We start from the raw sequence: 27,125 nt of genomic DNA, 5'->3' as shown, positions 1-27,125 counted from the left end.
TTTAGGTGAGTTGATAGAATGCGAGTTGGAAAGAATGGTGAATCTTGAGAATTACATGAATTTCTTGTTGTCTTTGCACTTCACTTAAATATAACATTTCTAAATATTTTTTGTCCTTTAAAGTATTTCCAGCTAAGATGAATGTTTTTCTCATTTATTGAAAAGGTTTCCTATCAACTAAAAATGTAAAATACTTATTTTGAGGAACTTTGCAACTCTTATCGGAGATGTTGTTGAAGATGTCTCATTAAGGACATATATTACCACCTTATAAAAATTCGAATAGAGGATTACATGACGACTTTTTCGAATTGTCAATAACACATCACAAGTCATAAATACTTTTTTTATTTATCACAAAGTAGCTACAATTTTTAGGCAAGTAATGGCCAAGATGGAAACCAACCAAGATAAGACAAACAAATCAACATTTGTTGCAGCAAAGCCTTGGAGACACTAGTTTTTTCAATTCTTTTTTTTCTATTATTTATTAAAAAAAATTATTCTAAACTATTACAATAATTTAAAAAATTGAGAGAATTTTAAACCCGAGTAAACACCAAAAACTCTATTCACTAAGATAATAGAGCACAGTTTTCTACATTAAATTATATTCAAAGATTTCTAAATTTGATGGCCGGAAAGTAGAAGAGAAAGCATTGCCCAAATTTTCTTAACTAATCGAAAAATTCAAAGTATTTACAACCACAATTTTGGGAAGAAAAAAAAAAAGAAAAAAACACAACCACAAAAAACCAACATTTTGTTTGTTCTTATCAGCCAAGAAACGAAGAGCGCCAGAAATTTCCAGAGCAATCAATGAGAGCACGCCATCCTCTGCATGCGGTTCTTGAGAATTCCATTGTACAAAGCGATTCGATTCTCCGGAATCCTTCATCGAATTTCGTTTCTGCAACTTGTTTTGAGTTTGCTCTGCTTTCTACCGATCGGTTCTTCCTCCTCTCCATCCCCAATTGGCTCCTCCTCGTCAATATTTTCAGCAAAATGCACCCTCTTTTTCTTCCTCTCCCTCTTCTTGTCACCTGAACAAAACAACCCAACAAACATAAGAAAAGAAAATTACCGAGCAATGAGAAACAAGAAAGAAAACGTAAGCCAGTTGGTCAGGAAAGTGTGCCAGCCGCGTTAGTTTGGAGTAGTTTAGAATATCGCTGCGTCAAATAAAAAAAAAATATATGTAAGAGAAACCCAATTACCTGAACACAAGCAAGAACGCAGAGGGATTTGGTTTGGAGACTGATTGGAAAGTTGGGTTGGTGGTAAAGTCTTTTGCCGGGAGAAAACAAGACAAACGAGAGTGCTGGAGACGGCCATGGCAGTTGCCAGGACAAAACCTTGCGAGCTCAGCATAGAAGACATGGCGGAACAAATAACCAGAGGATAGTTTGGTGCAAAAAAGGAAAGATGTTGAGGGGTTTCAGGTCACCGATCGAAGAGGCGTTTTATGTTATGTTTGTGAATTGTTGCATACAAAAGAACGTGTAGAGGCGGCTGCGTTACATAAGAGTATGAGCTGGTTTGGTATTGCTGTGCTTTGAAAAAAAGCTGTTTCTGCTGTGCTGTGAGAATAAGCAGCTGTGAAATAAAGCAGCAGAGTGTTTGGTAAACTTTTTTTATAAAAGTGCTTTTGAAAAAAAAAACAGTATTATAGTGTTTGGTAAACTTTTATATAAAATAGATGTGAAAAAAAGCAGGGTTTTCAAAGTTGGGTTTTGCATCTTCTTGTTTTTGGTTTTTTTTCACCCAAAACTGTGAAAAAAAAGCTGAAGCTGAATGTTTACCAAACACAAAAACAGCTCCCAGCTTTTTTTGATACCAGCTTTTTTCAGAATCACATCGGTACCAAACCAGGCCTATCTCTAAACAAAATGTAAAATATCTGAATCAGTGCTACCAGTGAAAAATGATGGCAAAAATATTTTTAAACAAAAAGTTAAAATGTACTAATCAACATTAACGGTAAAAAAACAGATGCCATAATCAACAATATTTTTGTTTGTTAATTATAAGTGCATTTTATTAATTAATTAATAGTTTGTTTTAAAACATTTATTATTAAAATTTCATGTTAATGTTGCCACTATTGCTCAGTTGTTCATTGAGAATGTTTTTAAATTGCACGGGATGCCCAACTCAATTGTCAGTGATAGTGATCCGATGTTTATAAGTTTTTTTGGAGAGAATTTGTCGAACTTCAAGGCTCCAAGTTATGCATGAGTTCTGGTTATCTCCCTCAGAGTGATGGACAAACTGAGGGGATGAACAGGTGTCAAGAAACTTACTTGAGGTGCTTTGTTGAGGGCAACCAAAGAAATGGGTAAAATGGTTACCATGGGCATATTGGTGTTCCAAAACTGCCTATCATACTTCTTCCAAGTATACTCCATTTAAGTTATCCTCCCAAACACATTGCCCCATATGAAGTTGGCTCCGCTAAAGTGGCTTCCATGGAACATAATTTGCTGGAAAAGATGGAATGCTAGCCCTCAAAAGCAATTTAGAGTTGGCACAGAATAGTGGTTGATTATGGTTTAATGCAGAATGCCCCAATGACAATCCTAGCTCGCAGGATGTACAAAAAAGGTAATGCTGCTGGAGTGCAACTTTTAGCGCAAACAACGATTCCCGGACTTTGCAGTATGAACCTTGGGGACAAGGTTGTTTTGAAGGTAAAGGTATTGTTATGTTCTGGTGATTGCTTTAATCACAAGCAATCAATTTGGGGGTCAATTTGTAATAGTTTGGGTTTAATTTGTAATTTGCACTTCTTTATTGAAGCTTATTTTGTTACTTAATCTGTTAGTGCCAAGCGGCAAGTCACACATGCGTAATGGGCTAGTTAAGCCATATTCTCTCTCTTCCAACGATTAGATATAATAAAATAAAATATTACAAAAGTATTAAGCTGAGCTCCTTCTTCTTCCATCGCCATTTCTGTAACTTGCAAGTTGGTTAAGGTTGAATCACTACTGGTTTGGTGTCATCAGTAATAGCCATTGGTCCTACAACAGTACTCGCTGCAATCCCACGCACTCCGGCCTTGTCGAGGTTGATGGTGGTGTAGTGAGTTCGATCGTGCCTAGTCCAAAGCCGGCGGGGATGTGACAAAATCTTAAAATCCTGGTCCTCCATCTCAAAAATGATGTACACCAACATCAGAGATGGGATTATGGCCATTATTGACAACTTACAGTCGCCAGCTGCATCGGAGAAACCAAGGACGCAGCAGGGTGGGTGGAAGAAATGGTTGTGGGGTGGTAACGATGGTGGCAGGGTGGTGGTGGTTGCGGCTGTATGACAATACTAAAATTCTTTCGTTCAAAATTTAAGTTTATTTTCTTCATCCAAAACCACCATAGTTCAAAATATAGATTCAAAAACAAACTAATGCTGAGCATGAGCACATCACCAAACCAAGGGCAAAGGGGCCAGATAAGAGAAGAAAACCAAATAAGATTACACTAAACTAATTAAACATGGCTCATAAGTTATATCAGTCAGCAAATCACACCACATCATTACCGCATCACTATAAAACCTGCTGTGAACATCCTGCCCCCATTAAAAACATCTATGCAGGTTGTGAAGCAGATAAGACTTATTAATCTACCATCACAAATACTAGTGTAAAACAAGAAGACAATGTAGAAGGTTTATGTAAAAACAAAATGACAATGTAGAAGGTTTTACTTTGACAACCCAAGTGACAAAAAGCACACTTAGGTAGTAAGGATCGGAGGAAGGTAGTCGGATTTGGCACCAAGGATACGAGCTTTGGTGTCAGGGAAGAATTCAAATCCTGGCAACTCTGTAACAGTTCCTTCGCTGGTAACACCGATTGGATAGCGAAGCAAGTGACCAGGCAAATCGTGTTCAAGAGTTTCACTTGAATACAGATCCCAGTACTTGTCAGCAATCTGGTTCACCTTTGAAATACATTCAATGCTTTCTGGCTGGAGGAAGACCTCATCAAGCATCCCAAGGTGCTCATACCATAGAGCCATACGGAAACCATGGATCTGACCACGTGCTGGTTCCCTGACTGACAGATGATATGGTTGGTAGGCTCCCATGGCTATTTCAGAGTCTCTCGCACCATCCATTGATCTCTGGTTGATGTTGGCAGATCCAATAATTATGTACTCATCATCAACTGCAGAAATGAGAGAGTGAGTCAATTATGTGTTTTGTAGTAACCACGATGGGTAAAATATAGAACCACCATCATCCTATGAGACGCAACATTATAGTAGAAAGGATTGTATATTTCTTTCTAGCAGATTATCTAATATGTATAAAGTTGTTTCAAACACCATAAAACTGAATAATCCAGTGGAGAGTTGGGCTTACTACATGTGAATGGAGATGTTGCAGGGCAGGAACAATGTTCATGAATATAAATCCACAAAAAGATATGTCCAAAGTGAGTATCACGAAGTTTATATTGCGGAGTTACCTATCATCATCTTGGTATGAACATAAATCATGAAGCGCCGGGCTTCCTGAGCTCTTTGATAGTCCGAATCTGCTTCTGGTGTCTCTGAGGGTTCATACTCCCCACGCTTCTTCGCCTCCCGATTCCCAAGGCAGAAAAATGTCAAGTAGCTACGAGGATCCTCCTCAAGACCTTGTGCATCTAATGCGCTCTTAATATCTGAATACATCATATTCATAGTCCTCCTCTGCCAGTCTAATATTGCCTGAACAGATGCCGACTCTGGGATCCCCTCTGGCCACATTGGGACAACAACATAGACAGTAAACCTCTCCCCGGCTTCAATCTTGCTAGCAATCTTAAGCGAAAGCTCCCTTGGAATTACATGCAAAGCACCAATGTCATCAGGCTTGATACCATCAGCCTCCCAGGCAAAAGAGCTCCCAAGAAAGTACTGATTTTCAATATAGATGAAATTCTTTGCACGGCGAATAGCATGAATATAAGCATCCTGAATGCTTCGGTCAATGATGTTATCCTTCCCACTAACAAGTCCAGCTCGAGCTGCATCTTCAGGCGTATCTGGGAAGCCAAAAGCAGCTCCTCCGTCAATTGACCTGAATAACTGAACATTCCACGTCTCATGGTCATCTGGGAACATAACAGGAGAAGGGGGAATAATGATTTCGTCCAGCTCTCTAAGCTGAACAAGTAAATCTTTACCACCTTGCTTTCTCCATCTCTGCTCAAAGTTGAACAAAACATCCCAAGCAATAGGCCCTTCTAGTCGAGAGTGGATATCATGCCACGGTTCCCTTGGACCACCTTTTGTAATTGAAGCACCAATAAAATTTGGCTGATGGAAATCATCATGGTGTGCAGTATCCAATGTCCTGAAAAGTGAATGGAAGGGGGTATCATATCTTCCATCACACAGATCAAGACCCCCAACAAAACTCACAATTCTTCTCCTCTCTGATTCTCCATTTGGCAAGTCGTGGTCCACAACCACAATCTTCTGGTGATGAGTGAACATGGTAGAGACTTGTGCGCCCTGAATAATGCTCCCACCACCATCAGGATTACGGGGGCATAATACACAATGCACGTCAGTATTCTGGAAGAACTGTGCAGTTTCTTCGTCATGAGTGGCCATCAGTCCATCTCTTTTCAATAAACCAACAGACGTTCTGTCATCCCAAACAAGCACAAGAACCCTAACACCTTCACTTGCTTTCTTTTTAAGCAATTCACCGATGGTGATGTCTCCACCAGGCTTTGGCCTTCTTGAGTCCCGTACCAAGGAAATTTCAGTATAAACTGACCAACCAGTAATATAGATCAGGTGCTTTGCATTAGTTATTGCATCAAAGATGTCTTCCCAGCATCTGTGGGGCTCGTAATGCTTGCCTCCAGCAAGAGGAATTTTAGGAATAAATTTATCTGGGATATGAGCATCTTGGTAAAGGGAAACCTTACACCCTTTTCTCTGTGAGAAAAATGTAAATGGAACTCCAGGAAACTTAGGACTCCTAATACCCAGACCCCAACTGCGGTCCTTTGTAACATGGAAAAATTGTAGTTTCACATGTATTTTAGGATTTCCATGAACGGGCTCCTTTTTTCCATCCAAAATTTCAGCCCATTGATCCACTTCTTCCCCCTCTTTGAGTTCTTGAACAGGTACATAAGCTCTTCCAATTAATGATGCCCCAATAGGGTTAGACTCTTTGACAGTAAATATAACGTTTGCAGCAGTATGGGCACAGTAAATGTGGAAAGATTCATACCACCTGGGATTAGAGGGCTCTTTCTCTATAACCCTTGTCCTACCAACCCTAGCCCTTTCCAGATCAACAGTTGCATAGAGTCTACTAATTCCTTTGCCAATACCAACAGTCTCCTCAAGTTTTCCTGTAATCTGCACAGATAAATTCATAAATAAGACAATACAAAGGTAAATAGAAAAAGAGACACTGTGTAGATAGTTCAAAGTTTCTAGTTCATCGTAATCTTGTTTGCACCTCCTACAAGCAACCTTAAAAACTTTTACTAGGCAACGGATGTCAATTAGTTAAGAATGCTTTCAGTTATCTGACAAATGAATATTGACCAAAACAAAATCTGATAAATGAAGTGAAGAAAAGGAGAACATGATGATAGTGTTGAGCGTCTTATATAGGATGACATGTGACTTGCACTTCCCAAGATAGGAAAATACCCTCCAAAAAATTGAATGTGTGCATATAGAAAATCAACAGTGGCCATATCGAAAACCATAAATGGACACCGGAGAGGCTATGCATAAATCTCAAACATATAGCACCCTACATGAACGCAATTCAATGGTATAACAGGATAGCCTATAACAAAAATCAATCTCGCATTTATAGTGCATATAAAGCTTCACTTTTTGATGTTCTTATGCACGAGAGGAGATCCTTCAATAAATCAAACACAAAAATGCGGAAAGCTATATGACATAGTGCAAGTTCCACTCCAAAAGAAAATGGATGCACACAGTCTAATCAACTGAATACAACAGCCTTCTCTTGAAAACATCAGACACAGAGGTCATACTAGTTACCAATTAATGTATATATAGTACACCAGTGGGGAATGAGCAAACTAATTACTACAATTAACAATGTGGAGTTAGCATTGATCATCTGACCACAAATGTCCTCGACTATTATTTTATGAGTCCATTTCCTCCTTAGACCCTATAGTCCAAGAATATTGTGATCAGTGGTGGATCCAGGATGGGCCTAATCAAGGTAAGATAGGCGCTAGTCGAGCAACTAGCTGAGACCTAGGGCCTTGTGCCTATGTGCCTAGACGGGGCCTAGACAGAGGTACATGCAGAATAGGCGGATTAAGTACCTATTTACACCTAAAAACAACAATATATGAATTGAGAATTTGGATTTATATATTATTTTAATTAAGTTTATTATTTAACATATAACAACCAAAAATATCAGAATTTTTGCTCTAGTATTTTAATGAATTTGATGGTATGAGATGAATATTCAAGTAATTACGAGTTCGAGTATTTTACAAAATATTTTCCAGATGTCGTATGAATTTATAGTAAATTTTTCTAAAATTAACATCAAACATATGGTATAAAAAGTACTGGTAGAGTAATACACCTTCCCTTTATTAATTAAAATACTACTTGGCACAACCTAATTGGTCAACAATTAAAAAAAACAAACAGGGAGTTGGTCCTGTGGGAAATGGAGAGAAAGTCTTTCTTCTTTGTAGGAATCAGGGTCCAAGAACAGCAAAGTCATGGTGGTCTTCTCTGTGTTCTTCTCTAATTAGACATTTCTTTTTGAGTCAAAGCTTTTGTTGCACAACCATGTTGATATTCTCTCTTCCACCACCTGCCCAGACCGTTGGGTGGTCCCCGAAGGTCCTCACAGGAGCATCTTTGAACTTCCAAGTGGTCCGGGGACCACCTGAGTCCATATATGCATCCACCCCTGATTGTGATCACACACAGTTCGATCCTAATCCAACGGTGGAGGAGAAAGTACAACAACAATAAGTTAAATGACTTAATCCAACAGTGGATGACCATTGGACCATGGGGTCTAGGAGTAGGGGTCTGACTATTTTATATAAAAATAGTAATGGTCATGATTTTCTCATTCATTTTCTATAAGAAACAACATACCCAAAAGATCTCATTTTATGCAAGTGAAATAAATTTTAGTTAATTATCCTACAACTTTAACCGACCTCACTTAATGGAATAAGGCTTTGTTGTTGTTATATCCTATACTTGATTCTCAATATAAATTAAAATGACACCACTTAGTACTACAGTCTATGATATTTCTCTTCACTTGTAAGATGTCTTAGGTTCAAATCTCGTGAGTGACGAGTTCGTAACCAATTAATATCCCATTTCAAAGACCATTACAAACACACTCCCAAAATTATATGCTCATAGTTACAAAAGATCTCAAATCACCCTTATCAGCTCGGATCTCAAATCAACAAAAATAAATAAATTAAAATCATAAATTATACCTTGCGGAGGAAATTCCCACTACTACTATGCAGCTTATCAACCTCAAAAATCGTAGCGTGAAGCGTCCCATGAAGCCAATGGTTTTCTGCCTCCGTCATTTCTCACCTACACACAATGATTAACCAAAACAAACAAAACCACTTCGCATCAGACCCCAAACCACCCAAAAAACCAAGAAAAATTCAAACTTTACGCAAAACAAACCAGAAACCGATCGGATCACACAGATAAAAAGTACCCAACTAATTGTTTTTCAATATTTTGCAATGATAAGTGAGAATTAAGGGTGATCCCAATCAGAATTGACTGATAATACAATTGTTTATCAGAGCAGGAAAAGTTGAGAGGCACTTACTTTTGGGTTTCAGAGAGAGAGAGTGCTCTGAGGAAGTAGAAGGAGAGAGCAAATGAGGAATAGGGAGAGGAGTAGAATGAGGATGTGATCCGGTATTGGCTCGGCGATGTAATATTTAAAATATTAGCTGATGGTAATATACTTTAACATCCTCATAATGTGAAAAATCCATGCAGAGACAGAAAGCGAGATCCGCTTAATTAGCTATTAAAAGTAGGAGGATGGACAAAGATGAATGATTCTCCTCCTTTTTCTCCTTCCTTTCCCTCCCTCCTCCGCATGACTTTCTTTCGGTAATTTGTTTATAAAAAAAATGGTTAATTTTTGTTTATTACTCTACAATTTCGTAATTTTCAACATTTGATATATAAAAATTTTTTCATTTTAAAATCATACCTAAAGTTTTAATTTTTAAACAATTTTATATATCCGTTAAATTAACTGTTAAATCAACCGTTAACTAATGACGTAACATCTGTATGAATAATGAATAGACGTCACGTGTCATTAAGGACGAATGTAAAAACTAAAAAATTAAAAAAATTAAAAAAATAGAAAATTAATTTAAATTTTAAAAAACGAAACCTAAACCTAAATCTTAACCATCCCCCATCGCTCAGACCACTTCTTCCTCCTCTGTCTTCGCCAACTCGGTCTCCCTCCTCCGTCCCTTTTCCCACTCGCACTCGTCCTTCCCTCACCACCACCTCCCAACCCATGCCTCCTTTAATCCCTCCATACCTGACCTGGATTCCCGATTTGGACTCTCCACCACCATGAAAACATGAATTTGCAGGTGCGGCGTGACTGGATTTTGTCTCGGCGGCATGATCTTCGGCCTAATCCTCCGCCGCCTGATTTCTCCTTTGTAATCTCCAACCTTGCTCTCAAATCTGCCGACTCACTTCCACTCGAGCTCCGACTAATCGGTCAACGGCAGCAGTAATCCCTCCTGCGGTTGCTATCGGCCCTCTGATTATATACAGGTACACCGCCGTTCAGGTGGATTTCGTCTCAGTGAAGGGGATTGGGAGCGAGGGGTGGAGGTAGGAAAGGAGGGTTGGGTGGGATGCAGAGGAGAGAAGGGAGAAGGAGGTTAGGGAGTGAAGGAGGGGTGGATCGAACTCTTCCACTGTGATCGGGTTTCGAAGGAAGTATGGAATCGGGTTTTTTTAACCGGAGGGGGAGATCTTGCAGACGGGAAGAGAGGAGGAGACAGCCTTCACCTTCGTCCCCAAATTTCTGGCCGCATCTCTCTGTCTCCATTGTAGAGACATATTTTTCGAAAGGGCAATGAATTCGTCCATCCATGGTTTAGCACCGTTATGTAGAACCCAATTTGACGAGCCAATTTGTAGTTGGTTGAAAGCCTTGAAGTAGTTGAAGAGTTGAGAGTCTTGAGACTAGGAAGCGTGAGGTTTGATTTTTTATTTTATTTTTAAGTTTTTTAAGTTTAGTTTTTTAATTTTAAATTTTTAAAATATTTTTATTTTCACATGGGTCCTTAATGACAAATGGTGCCCATTTATTGCCTATATAGACATCGCGTCATCAATTAATAGCTAACTTAACAGCCAACTTAACAGATGTATGAGACTGTCTGAAAATTAAGACTTGAGGTATAGTTCTGGGATCAAAAAACTTCATGTACCAATGTTGAAAATCATGAAACTTTAAGGTAGTAAATTAAGATTAACCCTTTAAAAAATATTACTTTTCTTACCGTATATTTATACAATATTTCTAATAAAGATGAGATTACATGTGCTAGTGTCACATCCTGGTCCGAGGCAGATCACTTTCCGGGTCCGCTCCACCATCGTAGCATGATATTGTCTGCTTTGAGCTTACCATTCCCTCACGGTTTTGTTGTTGGGAACTCATGAGCAACTTCCCAGTGGGTCACCCATCATATGATTGCTTTAGCCCCCTTCTCGCTTACCTTCGGAGTTCCTACGAAACCCGAAGCCAGTGAGCTCCCAAAAAGCCTCGTGCTAGGTAGGGATGAGAATATACATTTAAGGATCACTTCCCTGAGCGATGTGAGATGTTACAGCTGTGCCTTATTTTTATTAGAGAAATGGTACACAGTCTCTTTATTCAAAGGAATTTCCATTTTTTGGTAAAAATTGGGATTAGTTGTAGGTCTCACTTCACCTCGAAATTCAACAATTTGAATTGTCTGTTTTGTAACTCTCGATTCATAAATCATCCTTACTAAAATTCAATTTAATTAAAAAACATTTGCCTATTTAATTATTATAATGAAATTTCTTTATTTCTTATATAACAAGGTGTTCGTCAATTTCTTTGAACTCAATTAGATACCTCAAATATTTTCAATTTGACTTATATTTTGCTATGATGATCTATGAGATCTAACTTGAAAAATAGACGGGTCAGATTGTTGAAGTTCGATGTAGTGTGGGTCTCAAAACTAATCCTCATTTTTACCAAAAAAAATAAGAATCCCTTCCTTTAAAGACCTCATAATTATATAAATGATACAAATATGTAGTAAGCATAACAGTACTCATTTACTTTTAATCCCTTCTCTTTTTTTCTAATTATTGCAGTCATCCCAATTCACTTTTCCTTTCTTTTACCTTTTCACTTTCATTCTCATTAAAGTATAAGTTGATTTTGGAGGCGAAGATATGAATTTAGTTAAATTGATATGAAAAGGGTACTACTCTATAAGTTTAAATATTTAAATAAATTTAGTACAGTTATTGCATAGTTTGTCAAAAACAGATCACTCTTAATTTTATATATGAATATGATAACCTCACTCCCCTACTTATGTTTGAGCTTATGTATGCCTTTGGTACTTTCATTACATCAGATGATTAAGTTACAATCTCATTTAGTGTGATTAATTAAAGTTGGAGTCCATATCCATTAGTATAACTTTTTTCCGATTCATAAATTGTTAATCGTTATATGGATCATCTCTAGTAAGAAAAATTGTGCTTTCTAATTTTGTACATCATGAGTAGTGTATTAATCAATGTACGTGTGTAGTTCCTTTTTTATCGCTATATTGAAAAGGGAATTCAAACACGTGACCTTACGGTTAAGAAACAAATGCTTTTGGTAAATGTATTTTGATCTAGGTCCAAAAGTTTGAGCTGTGATTGAATTTAGTCCGTTGTCCTATTTTGATACTTTAATTGAGGGCATCTTCAATGGGCCCCTAAATTAGCTCCTAATTAGAATATAGAGAGTGTAAAACAAATCAAGTCCAACATGCTCCTATCCACTTGCTAAGTTACGGATTCATATGGGAGCTCTTAAGTATAGGGAGGAGAAAGGAGGTCCTAGTGGCTCTCTATAATTGATGCTTATTGTTTTAATATTATTTTAAATAAATAAGTATTCTAAATGGTTAATTATTGACTCATAGTCATTATGATTTTCTAAAGTACGGAGTAAAGTTGGAGGACAATTTTTTTTAGAGAACTTGTAAAATAACTTTTTGATAGTTTTTATTAAAACTTTGCTATAAAATAGAGAACATGGTTGGAGATGCTTTAAATCTCTTTAGTTAAATTTCTTGATAATTTTACTACATTTTTAACTTGAGTAGTTATGGAGACCACCTTTATATACTTTTTGATGTGGCAAGTGATATATATTTGCCACGTCAATTAATAAATTTAGCTCATTAAGTGTCGATTATATGCATCACTTTCCACATAAGATGGTTTTCCAATGTGGTGTAAACATTTGATCCCTTAGGATTACTCTTTTTTTTTTTTTAGGCAGTGATCATTCCCTTTTATTAAGAACTTTTTTACCAAATAAGAGGGAATAGTAATAGTATAGTGCTATCCACACACCCCTTTTTACTTCCTACACACTCTTCTTAATTTTCGATTGTTGAATTGAATGAATTGATAAAGATCAAATGACAGAAATTAACAAAGCGTGTATGAGGTAAAAATGAGTGTTGAATAGCACCATCCTATTAATATACAAATAAGTTTTTTTTTTTTTTTAATGTGTCATTTCATGTGAGAAGTTTGTACATGCCACGTGAATTAGTAAATTTATTTCATTGAGTATTTGTTGTATGTCACTTGCCATATTAAATAGTACACCAATGTGGTATAAAAATGTGATCTCCTTCAAATTTGAAAAATTCTAAACATCTATTCTTGCACTGTTTATATTAACTTTCTTTAGGAGAGCAAGAGTCGAACTCAGAATCTTCAATACGTACGAATGCTTTTAAGAAATTGAATTGTCACCTTCTTAACCCTCCACCAAGAAAGTTTTACTTTTCTTATTTATTAAACTTTTTGCCACTAATTCAAGCATTATGTTGAAAATTTTAATCATAATGCTTTCATTCCACACTTATTTTTCCACACTTATTTTTTCCTATGAAGGAATGTTTATGTATTGACTATTTTTAATTCATACTCAGAATGAGAGGAATTTAATTGAGGAGGAATTGAATTCAGGAGGAAGCATAATTAGATTTCTGTTAAAGTAGTTTATTAAACTATCCAGAATGAGAGTAAAAATGATATTGCTTCCATATAAGTTGTTTCCTAATTCAATTGAAACCGAATTCCCAAAAATTCCCACAGCGCACCCAAATTCCCAAAATTTTTCACAAATATCCACTAATTTCAACTAATTTTATCGACGAGCATACATTATTAACTGCAAACACTAAATTAATTAATCAAATTTAACAGAAATGAAAAAAATTTATTTATGGGGTTCCAAATTTCCAAACTCACCAAATTTCAACTTGACTTTGAGGAATGAAGTATCATGTCGAGTGTTGTTGAAACAAGGACTCTGAATGCAACTAGAAGGAAGCAAGCAACATGTCCTTTCTATCGGACCGACTAGACAAATTTCCAATGAAGTTTGCCTAAGTTTCAAATGCGCAATGTGGAAGTCGGGTGAGTTTTGAACATCGCGCCAAAGACGACAAACACTAGATAATGTAGACTAAGTTTCGAATAGGGAGGAAGTTGACTAAATTTTTTTTCAAACAGTTATAGGAGAGTTGTGGGTGAAGGAGACAACAAGCGTACCAAATGTAGCTATTGTCGAGGACATGCATAATTTTAGCTAAAAAAAAAATTGTTGTCAGGTCGTCTATTAGGTTTTAATGATAGGCCATCTATGAATTGGTTTCACTGTAAGCTCTATTTGATTGATTTGTTTACAGCCGTTGAGATGAAATCCAACAACCCATAATTGGTCCGCATGTAAGGCCATCTCCAATGAAGCTCCAATGAATAGGGCTAAAGGGCTAGAAGATGGCCTGATTTAAACAATATCCATCTCCATCTGAAGGCTAGGCCAAATTTAGTGGAACCCACTAGGCCAAAACATAGCCAAAGGTATTAGGCCATCTCTAACCGAAAGAGGGCCAAATTGCCATGTTTAGCCCTACAGCCCTCTAAGAAATTATTTTTTTAATGAACAGTGCCATACCATATTTTATACCATCTTTAACCAAGGGGGCCAAAGGGCCATAGGCCAAAACATAGCCCTTTGACAAAAAACCTATCTCCAACCCAAGGGGGCTATTTTTTAGCCCCCTCAATAATTATTATTTTAATTGAATTAAACTACAATATTAAAATAAGTTTTCGGATATATTTTGAGTACCACTTGTCGCTAAATGAATAAGCCTCCGGATTTCTTATCTTTATATAATCTCAATAATTTTGGGATAGGATTTTGAGTGACACGTGTCTCTAAAATGAGTAACTCTCCAAATTTCTTATCTTTATATAATCTTAATAATTTTTCAGATAGGATTCAAGTGACACGTGTTGCTTAAGTGAGTAACTCTCCATATTTCTTATCTTTATGTAGTCTTAATAATTTTTCAAATAAGATTTTGAGTGCCATGTGTCAATAAGTAATTGGTTGTGCAAATTTTAGATAGGATTCTTATTTATGTGACACTTCTTATCTTCAACTTCCAATGTAAGTAAATTGGCAGGATATTAGGGTAGAATTCACACACCTTCATCTTTGCCCTCTCCAATATCTCTTTCAATTCAAGTTTGCAATGAATTCCAACTTTGGATCCTTTTCATATTCCAACTGGGGGTCCTTATCCAATTCTGAATTGGAAGATAAATGGATGAAGATGAGATGAGAAGAGGAGTCTAATGAAGAAGATGATACACGGCGCAACACAACATATATGGCAGCAATGGTTGCTGTCATGACGTGTAAGGAAACTGAAGAACAACCTCAATAAGGTGGCTCTGTTGTTGGTCGCTCTTACAAACCATGAAAAAGAGAGATCGCACATGAGACTCTGATGAACAACTACTTCAACTCCAACTCGGTGTACATAGAAGAGGATTTAAGACGTTGCTTCCAGATGAGGTGTTATGTCTTCGAGCATTTGCTTCATGATGTCCAACTTGTCAATCCATACTTTCATCACACAAAGGTTATTATTGCACTCTGAATGCTAGCCTATGCATCCCCAACTGATGCGATGGATGATACATATGGTATGTCTGAGTCGACAAATTTTCGTTGTCTTCTCCTTTGACGAAAATACATCTGCAAAATAATAACACCTAAGATTAAGGCCAAAAGCCTCACACACCCATGATGAATAGGGGGCTTTGGCCGAAGAATCTCTGATGCCAAAGTTGGAATTATGAAAATAATGTGTTTAGAAGTTTATGGGTACAAATGACTTAGCTTTTTAGTGGGAGAATAGGGCTATTTATAGGGGAGTGGCCGGCCGTATTTGGAGAATAGTGGTCAACCATATATGGTGAAATTGTGTGAATAATTGCAAGATATTATGTTAAATAATATCTTGCAATTAACATGACAATTAATCATAAATTAAATAGGAAAATTGGGAGTTACCTTTTGAATAAGGATTTGATGAGGAGTGATGAAAAGGATTTGAATAAATACCCTTTTGATCACTTTTGACTCTTCCTTGATTGAGCCATTATTGTCCGTTGCATGCACGTGGGAATCCCGGTGTGTCTCGAGGGTAATTTTGTAATTTTCATCCAAAAGTCCACGTGTCACATACATAAATTTATTGCTTATTTTTGGCTCCACAAATGCCCTTACACCTGTTAGGTTGCTCGCAGGACAAGGTAGCAGGTGTAGAGATTTTCCCTTGCTTTAGGAAACATAAGATTGTTTCCTATTTTGATATAGATTCCCACATTAATTGGAAATTATAACCTCTTAGGAAAGGGAAATAAATCACTTCCAAAGTCTATTTAAGTCTACCTTAAGTAAATGATTAAATCAACTTAAGAGGGCAATTTATTCTGCCCTACAAGAGAAAGAAAGTTAAAGGATATTTGCTCCCTCTCCTCTAGCAATCTTCTACACTTGCCCATGCAAAGGACCATCTTTTGTTGCTTTCTTCATCGTCACGCCACATCAAGATAAGAAAATTTTAATTTTTCTTGTCTTCGTAATTTTTTGGAGCCTTGGGGCTCGATATTTGGCTCGACAGGGGTTGAGGATGTGCGAAAAAATGGTTGGAAAGCCACGGCATGGCTGCTGATGTGGATGGCTTGGTGTAGTGGTGACTGACTAAGCTAGGTGAAGAGATGGGCAGGGCCATTGTGCCTGGGCCCATGTCAGAGAGATGAAGGAAGGCTTAGGCCTTCTTCATAGGCTGGCTTGTGAGCGATTGAGCTTGGCCTATGCGAGAAGTGAGAGAGGGTGGCGTGGGGGCCCCAACCTTCCCTCCAATTGGGTTAGGTTGTCAGGCTTGCGGGTCGAGAGAAAGATGGACCATGCCGTGGGGCCTGGTGTGACTGTTGGGTTCCTATGGTCTTGGGTAGTGGCTTGGTTCTTGGGCCATGGGGCCTGGAGCCCTACCCTTTTTTTTTTTGTTTTTTTGTTTTGTTTTTGTAGCTGTCTAATGATTCTTCCTTGTATCTTTGTAAAATTTCTTCAAGTATGTCTTCTTCAAGCCACAAGAGTGATAATGGTGTGTCGCCGTTATATCTCCAAGGTAGGTCCTTGAGTAAAGTAGGCTACTTCAAAGCTGCTCACTTCAAAATTAGCTCTAATGACTCGTTTAGAGATTTCCTTGAAGCATATAGGCACATCATTCCATATGGGGTGCATGTGAAACGTGTCAAGGAGGGTAGCAGCCGTGTGCCATGTAGTGGAGCTCGGAAAGCCATCAAGTTTCATCCCTACTACTTCGTGTTAGGATTTACATTTCCTATACCGCTTTTCCTCCAAGAAGTGCTTTGCTCCATGAAATGTGACCTTGCTCAATGTTCTCGAAATACGGTCCTTGTGATGGTGGGACTCCTCAATCTAAGCTAATTCTTTGACTTGGATCTGACTGTCAAAGAATTATGGTACTTCTTTGACATAGGCCATATTGATGGAGTTAGATAGCTAAGATCCAATCTTTGATCATTTGAGCAAGGGGATATCATGACTGGGCTAAGGAGATTCTAGAGATAAGTGGAAAAGTTTGATTCTTCCCTGTGCATTCTGATGATTTTTATCATTGGTAAGTATACTACTTAGTCTCTAGGTTGCTTTATGCTTTAGTTGAGTTGCTATCTGATTTATTGATTGTCTTCTCCTACTTATGTACATTCGAAATTCAACTCAACTCCCAAGACTTCTGCAGATATGAAGAAGGTGCATGTTGCTTTAGGTATCCCCACCGAGTACCGTGAATAGCGTTGGCTGCTTAGTCCTCTTCGCCCGGAGAAAAGGTGGGTTGCCCCCGAGAGAGGAGATAAAATGGATCAAGGTGGATGCATTAGCTCGTCCAATCACTGTCGTGGAGCCTGCTATGAATGAAAATGGAAATAAGAGATTTTTCCCGCCTGCTCAAGAGCTACTGGTTGAGAAAAAACTGAAGGCTTCCTCCGCTGCTTGTAAGGGTCTAACTACTGCCGATAGACATATGATTGACTTGACTTCTTTAAAGGGGAAGAAAGATGAGGTTGCTAGATCTGAGCTGGTGATGCCTGACATGCCGAATGTAGCTAGTATGATTAATGATAGGATTGCTCAGTGCAGAGGTTTCATCGTGCCCCTAGTGTCAAAATATGTGCCAAGACGTTTGTGGGGGGGGGGGGGGGGGCAAGTCTGGTTCACCTTTGGAGAGGCTTACTACTATGAAGAGCAATAAGGTGGACTTCATTGCTAAAGTGGCGCCAGGGCCTATTCCTTTTGCTAATGAGACTGGTTCGCCTGCTGAGAAAGAGGTGACTGCTCGCGTGGGCAATTGTGAGAATTACACCAAGCCTGTTTCTGGAGAGACTGTTGAGATCTATGCGTTTTTTAAGCCAAATTTGATTAAAGATATGGACACGTGTACTAAGCTTGTTGATGGTGTTAGATGGGTTATTTGCCCAAGTTCATTTGTGAAGTATAAGACCTAATATAGAAAAATTGGTCTGCTTACTATGATGCAGAAAACGGCGATTCTGGCAGTCGAGTCTATGCTTCTTAACTAAGAGGATACCAAGGCTGCCAAGGAGATGGTAAAGTGTTGGAAATGTGCCCTAAAACCAATCATATGATGATACTTTACGGACATTTCACAAAGTTAAACTAATGTAGTTTAAATGTAAAGGGCAAAGATTATTGTTTGAGCCGTCTCATATAAATGTTATATGCTTAAACGATAAGTCCAAGGAATATGTGATTGGAAGAATGCGATCTAAAAAAAAGTTAGATTTATGAGACCATTCTTTCGTTGACACATCCTAAACGTTCCTGATCATAGGATTGTCAATTGGGCATTGACAGTCCGTTAAGATCAGTACGTGCTATGTCTTCTCTCAGGGAGAGTGACTAGTCTCGAGTCATTGGTGTGTGTGACATCAAGACAAGTACGTAGGTGCTCAATAGAGAATGAGTTCACTGAACACGATCAACGAAGAGTTCTCATATTCATGTCACATGAGAACTCATGGTTGGGATAATGCAAATTAGTCTTTTGACCTGAGGCATCACAGTTGTCTTGTGGTTAGGTCCTTAATCTTTGATTATGTCAAAGTCACTCCATCAGGAGGGTGTCCACGGCATCGTTGGGGTTAAGCCACTTAGCCATGGAGGCAAGTGAATGCGCAACAAGGGATCTCTAACCTTCAAACTGTTTGAGGGAGAATACTCTATGATATGATTAAGAATCTTTGGCCAAAGTATGAATGAGATTTAGGAATGTGTTCCAAATCACATTCAAGGTAATCATATAAGCACAAGACTCACATTGGATAGTAGACATGAATAAACTATCAAACCAAACAATGTGGTCAAGAGTATTGTATTAGAGAAAGACCGTATTGCATTTGTAATCCTAAAACTGAATAGGTTGTCCACCTCTTCTGATTAGCTTGGGTAACCATGACATGCTGCTAGGCGTCAACCATGGTTTGTGGAAGCCCTAAAAGTGTATTATCACTAACGGGAGAATTGAAAGTAAGTTTCAATTCACAATCGATTAGAAAGAGTTTTAATCGCCCACTGCCTCGCTAAAAGGAACCTAATGGATCGTTCACCGAGTAAGGTAGAGTTTGAAAAATCAACGGAGATGGCAAATTTTCTAACATTTGAATCATATGAACTACATCTACAACATTTGAGATGGCAAATTTTCTAACAAAATTTACATTCAAAGAAGCAAGAATAAAGCTTGTAACAATTACAACATTCAAATCACAAACTATGAACTACAAAACCCAAAAGGATTCACCAACTACTAGACTTAGGCTCTGATACCACTTGAAGGAAGATTTGTGAAAAACAAGTTCATTTGAGCAACATTAACAACATGCAATTAACAATTAAAAGGCGGAATCATGTTTATATGCACTCAAAAACAAAACTTAACCCATGAACTTCAAAGCCTAGTAGATAGGTGAACCAAGACTCAACTCAAAACAAAGTGAGTTGAGAAATCAATACCTTTGTAGATTCCTCTTTGCATAAGCAAAGGCTAATCACCCAAAGAGAGGGCCTTCATTCCTTGCATCTTAGATCCATGGATTTGGATGGATGAAAAGGTTTCTCCAAGTTCCCAAAATTGAGAACCTCTAAGTCTCCACACCAAGGCATATTGTAGAAGAAATGAGTGACCTAGAGGAAGTAAGATTGCTAGATGTTTTCCTCTAGGGTGGCCGGCCTCTTTGAGAGCAAAGGGAGGTTTTTGTTCTCATCTTTACTCCTAAGAAAACCCCTAAGGATGAAATGGCTATAAAGATGTCTTTATACCACCTCACAATGGAGTGGCAAACTTGCAATTAAGCCAAGTTCACTACCCTCCTCTAAATGGCCGGCCATATGGGATTTATTGGGCTATTTGGGCCTTTGTGAATCATTATTCATTAAGTTGTCATACAACTTAAGTTAATGGACTTGACGTTCGAAGCCCATTGGGCCTTAAGGTCCAAAACTATCCCGTGGTCTTTTAACGAACTTATTCGTTTGATTAATAATCATATTAATTAATCCTTGCCATAAATAATTAAACCATTTAATTATTCTTACTCATCTCCGTTGAATCTTCAATCTCTACCTTACACGGTGTACGATCCATTAGGTTCCTTTTAGCGAGGCAGTGGGCGATTCAAACTCTTTCAAATCGATTGTGAATTGAAACTTACTTTCAATTCTCCCGTTAGTGATAATACACTTTTAGGGCTTCCACAAACCATGGTTGACGCCTAGCAGCATGTCATGGTTACCCAAGCTAATCAGAAGAGGTGGACAACCTATTCAGTTTTAGGATTACAAATGCAATACGGTCTTTCTCTAATACAATACTTTTGACCACATTGTTTGGTTTGATAGTTTATTCATGTTTACTATCCAATGTGAGTCTTGTGCTTATATGATTACCTTGAATGTGATTTGGAACACAATCCTAAATCTCATTCATACTCTGGCCAGAGATTCTAAATCATATCATAGAGTATTCTCCCTCAAACAGTTTGAAGGTTAGAGATCCCTTGTAGCGCATTCACTTGCCTCCATGGCTAAGTGGCTTAACCCCAACGATGTCGTGGACACCCTCCTGATGGAGTGACATTGACATAATCAAAGATTAAGGACCTAACCACAAGACAACTGTGATGCCTCAGGTCAAAAGACTAATTTGCATTATCCCAACCATGAGTTCTCATGTGACATGAATATGAGAACTCTTCGTTGATCGTGTTCAGTGAACTCATTCTCTATTGAGCACCTACGTACTTGTCTTGATGTCACACACACCAATGACTCGAGACTAGTCACTCTCCCTGAGAGAAGACATAGCACGTACTGATTTTAACGGACTGTCAATGCCCAATTGACAATCCTATGATCAGGAACGTTTAGGATGTGTCAACGAAAGAATGGTCTCATGAATCTAACTTCTTTAGATCGCATTCTTCCAATCACATATTCCTTAGACTTATCGTTTAAGCATATAACATTTATATGAGACAGCTCAAACAATAATCTTTGCCCTTTACATTAAACTAGATTAGTTTAACATGTGAAATGTTCATAAAGTATCATCATATGATTGGTTTTAGGGCACATTTCCAACAATCTCCCACTTGCACTAGAGCCAATCAGCTTAGTCATCAGTGATGATACCTCTTCTGTAGTCATTTCATAAATGGCTGAGTAGTAGGCCTAGACAATGGATATCTATATGTTATCCATAGAAGCAACCTTGAGAATAACGACGTCACCATTATACATGATTCTCAATCATGTGGTTCAGTCTCTCATTTGAGTTCGGACCTTGATGAAACCTTGATTCCCTGGCTTGAGCTATCGCCCCATTAGTGTCATACACTTTCTGGTTGGAACCGAATGGAGAGTTCATAAATGAACTTTCCCATCCAAACAACAATGTTGTAAGCTTCTATATGGCAATATATTTTGCATACATGATGGAACACATTAAAGTCATTACTTTTAACGTTTCCACCCAAATATCTCTTTTAGTCATAATAAAGAGATATCTCATTATCACTTCATTCATAATGAAGAGATATTCTATGATGGATTAGATTCATAATCTAATACATTTACGCTTCCATTACGTTACTCTAATTCTTCCTCATTCTTGAGGAATCCATCCTTAGTATTTCTTAAATACCTAAGGATTCACTTGACAGTTGCCATGGTTCTGATCTTGGGCTTGCACTGATATCATCTTGTACCGTTCTAGGTACAACTTATATCAATGTTTTCAGACAATATGAAATACATAAATCACCTTTCTGCGTATGCATAAAGGATTCTATTTACGCATTATTTCTTTGGGAGTCAAAGGGTACATTCCCTTTGAGAAGAACAACTTCCTAGTCTCACTAGAATTGTCATTCTAATTGAAGTTTATCATCATATGAGAAACTTCCTAGCATCTCTTGTCTATTTTAGGGATTGATATAATCCAATTATATCTTGAAATATATCATTATAGATTTCCATCCCATAGACTATATCTCCCATATACATTCTATCATTATAGAATGTTTAAAGTCATAACTTTAACGATGAAGAATTCCTTTCATTTTCAAAATTAATATATATCATGTATATATATTCAAATTTAGGAATATGATTAACTCCCACTAATCTTTTGTAAACCTAGTAAACAAAAGATTCATTTACATCTTTATGAGAAATCAAACGATTTGATCCTTTTTCTCATAAGATGCTTATAGCTCCCACTAAGTGTAGTCATAAGGATTTTCATTCTTATTTCTTTCGAATTAAGAGGTGTAACTCTATGACATAGTCATAAAGTTCAAACCATTCAACTGAGACGATTTATAAATCCTTCTCGACTACCTTGGAGCTTGTGGTGTAGGAACTAGGTTGTTATATTTGCTGATCATATCAAACAAATATTGCTTATTAGCACACAACCCCAAATCTTAACATGTTTAAGATTTGTCTTTCTTTCCAACTACATCTTATGGAGTTATGAAAATTTTGGAAGATCTTCTAATTGACAATCATATTGTTTTAGAAGTATATATATCCTATATATGGGTAATAGATAACATCCAACGAACTAAATTTTATTCAAGTTCGTTCTTCTCCTAATGGAGAAATTCATTATCTTATGATGCTATTTTCCTTGATATCTTTCAAGGAAACTCATCTAAAGTGTTATCTTTCCTTGGATCAAATCTAAGGAGGTAAATACTTTAGACGTCTTACTCATCTACTTACATTTCTTGAATTCTTTGAAACCTTTTGCAAAGTATTCGAACTTGTGTTTGTTCAAAATAAACTATAGTCCAACCGAGAGTGATCTTCGGTGAATGTCATACAGCATGAGTAGTATTATGTTGTGGACAAGTGCCACTAATATCTAAGTGAATTAACCTCAACAACTTTGTGATTCTTTCTTCTTTCCAAAAGAATAAAGATTCGAACATTTCGCCTCTATACAATTTTAACAAGAAGGTATTGGATCCGGATCTAACGATCCAAAGCATCCATCTATGACCAACTCGTAACTTATGTTTTAGAGGTATCACAACTCAGTTGGGATTAGTCACTACCTTGCAACCTTTTGGGTTTTAAGCATCATCGTATTCTAAACAGTTAAACTACCACATCATCTCTACTATAGAGACAACCAATTAAATTACAATAATCTAATTATTGATTAATAAAGAACAATGTTTTGTCAAACAAAACATTTATCCATCTCTACTATAGTGACGGATTTAAGTTCCTTAAAATTGGAATGTAAAGACAATCTTTAGTATTTTCCAATTTAAGACAATCTTTAGTATTTTCCAATTTCTTTGGTAGTTCATATGAGGAAGTAAGTACAATCCGCTTTCGCAGGGATCTATATTTTATTCACTTTCCGAATGTGAAGTACTTTCTCTTCTCTCATTAATCTTCTACTTTTTATTAGCACACTTTTACAACAATTGTAAAACATAGTTGCTAATATAGAATCATGTATTCAAGTAGAAGAACCAACTGTTTTGAATTATTCAAGAACATTTTACAACACCTTCGAAAGGTGTGTTCTTGACACTTGCAAGACATTTCTTGCAAATACCCCTTCCAATGTCCATCCTTTCATAAAGAAAGTTTGTTCCCTTGGAGTTATTTTGCCTTCTTCATTTGACTTCCCTTTTGACTACAATAGTCATGGTCCCTAAACTCCCACTATCTCTCTTGAAACTTATTTCAAATGTGTTATACACATCAAACGATTTGGAGAGCGTGCGGTTATTGTTCACTATATAGTTTACAATAAACTTAGTGAACCATTAGGATAGGGACACAAAGGTGAAGTCCTTGCCTAGTTTCCGTCTCGTTAAGTGTTTTGACACTTCAACATTCAATGATTCAAAATCATCATAAGTCGATGTTGATGGACTATTTTTGTCAACCAACCATTATGTTCTCAACATAATTACAAACTTTCAAGAGTTGTTCAAGGCAACTCTTAATTCGAAAGAAATAAGAATGAAAATCCTTATGACTACATTGAGTGTATATACGATATATACTCAAGGAAATGGTAAATTACCATTTGACCCGAAATAATGAAACCTTCACAGCTAATTGGTAGCTTAAGGTGACTACACTCAAAGAGAATGGTTGACTTTGAAGAAACCATCTTTGACGTAGTCTTGGTTTCAATTAATTCGAAGATTGCTAGCTACAACTAAATAGTGATTTAATGTTTGGACATAATATGGGTTTGCGAAACCATTATTAAAATAGTCTTGATAATATATGTCTAAAACTATAAATCACAAGACAGGTTAGTTGTAGAGATCCATCCATCATGGATCTTAGCAAGCTAGTGGGAGCTATAAGCGTCTTATGAGAAAAGATCAATTGTTTGATTTCTCATAAAGATGTAAATGAATCTTTTGTTTACTAGGTTTACAAAAGATTAGTGGGAGTTAATCGTATTCCTAAATTTAAATATATATATGATATATTAATTTTTTGGAAATGAAAAGAGTACTTCTTCGTTAAAGTTATTCTATAACGATAGAATGTATATGGGAGATATAGTCTATATAATGGAATGGAAATCTATAATGATATATTTCAAGATATAATTGGATTATATCAATCCCTAAAATAGACAAGAAATGCTATGAAGTTTCTCATTTGATGATAAACTTCAATTAGAATGACAATTCTAGTGAGACTAGGAAGTTGTTATTCTCAAAGGGAATGTACCCTTTGACTCCCAAAGAAATAATGCGTAAATAGAATCCTTTATGCATAAGCAGAAAGGTGATTTATGTATTTCATATTGTATGAAAAACATTGATATAAGATGTACCTAGAAAGGTACAAGACAATATCAGTGCAAGCCCAGGATCAGAACCATGGCAACTGTCAAGTGAGTCCTTAAGTATTTGAGAAATACTAAAGGATATATTACTCAATAATTGAGAAAGAATTAGAGTAACATAATGGAAGCGTAAATGTATTAGATTATGAATCTAATCCATCATTGGATATTTCTTCATTATGAATGAAGAGATAAACAGATATCTCTTTATTATGACTAAAAGGATATTTGGATGGAAACATTAAAGTAATGACTTTAGTGTGTTCCATTATGAATGCAAAATATATTGCCATATAGAAGTTTACAACAATGTTGTTTGGATGGGAAAGTTCATTTATGAACTCTCTATTCGGTTCCAACCAGAAAGTGTATGACACTAATGGGGCGATAGCTCAAGCCAGGGAATCAAGGTCTCATCAAGGTCCGAACTCAAATGAGAGACTGAACCACATGATTGGGAATCATGAATAATGGTGACGTCGTTATTCTCAAGGTTGCTTCTATGGATAACATATAGATATCCATCTTGTTTAGGCCTACTACTCAGCCATTTATGAAATGAATTACAGAAGAGGTATCATCACTGATAACCAAGCTGATTGGCTCTAGTGCAAGTGGGAGATTGTTGGAAATGTGCCCTAAAACCAATCATATAATGATACTTTACGGACATTTCACAAAGTTAAACTAATGTAGTTTAATTGTAAAGGGCAAAGATTATTGTTTGAGCCGTCTCATATAAATGTTATATGCTTAAACGATAAGTCCAAGGAATATGTGATTGGAAGAATGCGTTCTAAAAAAAAGTTAGATTCATGAGACCATTCTTTCGTTGACACATCCTAAACGTTCCTGATCATAGGATTGTCAATTGGGCATTGACAGTCCGTTAAGATCAGTACGTGTTATGTCTTCTCTCAGGGAGAGTGACTAGTCTCGAGTCATTGGTGTGTGTGACATCAAGACAAGTACGTAGGTGCTCAATAGAGAATGAGTTCACTGAACACGATCAACGAAGAGTTCTCATATTCATGTCACATGAGAACTCATGGTTGGGATAATGCAAATTAGTCTTTTGACCTGAGGCATCACAGTTGTCTTGTGGTTAGGTCCTTAATCTTTGATTATGTCAAAGTCACTCCATCAGGAGGGTGTCCACGGCATCGTTGGGGTTAAGCCACTTAGCCATGGAGGCAAGTGAATGCGCAACAAGGGATCTCTAACCTTCAAACTATTTGAGGGAGAATACTCTATGATATGATTAAGAATCTTTGGCCAAAGTATGAATGAGATTTAGGAATGTGTTCCAAATCACATTCAAGGTAATCATATAAGCACAAGACTCACATTGGATAGTAGACATGAATAAACTATCAAACCAAACAATGTGGTCAAGAGTATTGTATTAGAGAAAGACCGTATTGCATTTGTAATCCTAAAACTGAATAGGTTCTCCACCTCTTCTGATTAGCTTGGGTAACCATGACATGCTGCTAGGCGTCAAACATGGTTTGTGGAAGCCCTAAAAGTGTATTATCACTAACGGGAGAATTGAAAGTAAGTTTCAATTCACAATCGATTAGAATGAGTTTTAATCGCCCACTGCCTCGCTAAAAGGAACCTAATGGATCGTTCACCGAGTAAGGTAGAGTTTGAAGAAACAACGGAGATGAGTAAGAATAATTAAATGGTTTAATTATTTATCTAAGGCTAGGATTAATTAATATGTTAATTAATCAAACGAATAAGTTCGTTAAAGACCTCGGGTTAGTTTTGGGCCGCAAGGCCCAATGGGATTTGAATGTCAAGCCCATTAACTCAAGTTGTATGACAACTTGAATAAACAAAGGGCTTGAAAGCCCAATAAACCCTATAGGCCGGCCATGTTAGAAGAATAGGGCTTTTGGTCCATTAGGTCACTTATTTGAAGGGACTATATAAAGGACTTTATAGCCTA

General features: G+C 37.1%; 1 protein-coding gene and 1 pseudogene across 3 annotated transcripts; both read right to left on the bottom strand.

Annotated features, from left to right (window-relative positions):
- Positions 1-553: 553 nt before the first annotated feature.
- Positions 554-1,485, bottom strand: LOC148694350 (uncharacterized; annotated as a pseudogene). The gene is made up of 2 exons (XR_015966878.1): positions 1,218-1,485; positions 554-1,043 (listed from the first exon to the last, which is right to left on the bottom strand). The product of XR_015966878.1 is annotated as an uncharacterized LOC148694350 (transcript).
- Positions 1,486-3,454: 1,969 nt separating this feature from the next.
- LOC137739303 (phospholipase D alpha 1) lies at positions 3,455-10,225 on the bottom strand. 2 transcript variants are annotated; one of them, XM_088699988.1, is made up of 4 exons: positions 9,598-10,225; positions 8,501-8,606; positions 4,478-6,377; positions 3,455-4,174 (listed from the first exon to the last, which is right to left on the bottom strand). In XM_088699988.1, exons 2-4 carry the CDS (start codon positions 8,597-8,599, stop codon positions 3,741-3,743), a joined length of 2,433 nt encoding a protein of 810 aa, XP_088556114.1. In that variant the 5' UTR covers positions 8,600-8,606; positions 9,598-10,225; the 3' UTR covers positions 3,455-3,740. The 2 variants fall into 2 exon arrangements, with proteins under 2 accessions (XP_088556114.1, XP_068334957.2); XM_068478856.2 differs by lacking the exon at positions 9,598-10,225 and adding an exon at positions 8,857-9,216.
- Positions 10,226-27,125: the final 16,900 nt, after the last annotated feature.

Source organism: Pyrus communis, chromosome 9 (genome assembly GCF_041283825.1).
Source record: "Pyrus communis isolate YQ-2024b chromosome 9, ASM4128382v1, whole genome shotgun sequence".
NCBI lineage: Eukaryota > Viridiplantae > Streptophyta > Magnoliopsida > Rosales > Rosaceae > Pyrus > Pyrus communis.
The sequence above is the reverse complement of the archived record's forward strand: the minus strand, read 5'-3'. Positions and strand labels throughout refer to the sequence as shown.

What these genes read in the sequence shown, in the direction of transcription:
- LOC137739303 (XM_088699988.1), bottom strand. Translation starts at nt 8,599, where the DNA reads ATGACGGAGGCAGAAAACCATTGGCTTCATGGGACGCTTCACGCTACG. An exon ending in GTGGGAATTTCCTCCGCAAG is followed by an intron (nt 6,378 to 8,500) that starts GTATAATTTATG and finishes TTATCTGTGCAG; the next exon opens with ATTACAGGAAAACTTGAGGA. An exon ending in TCATACCAAGATGATGATAG is followed by an intron (nt 4,175 to 4,477) that starts GTAACTCCGCAA and finishes TCATTTCTGCAG; the next exon opens with TTGATGATGAGTACATAATT.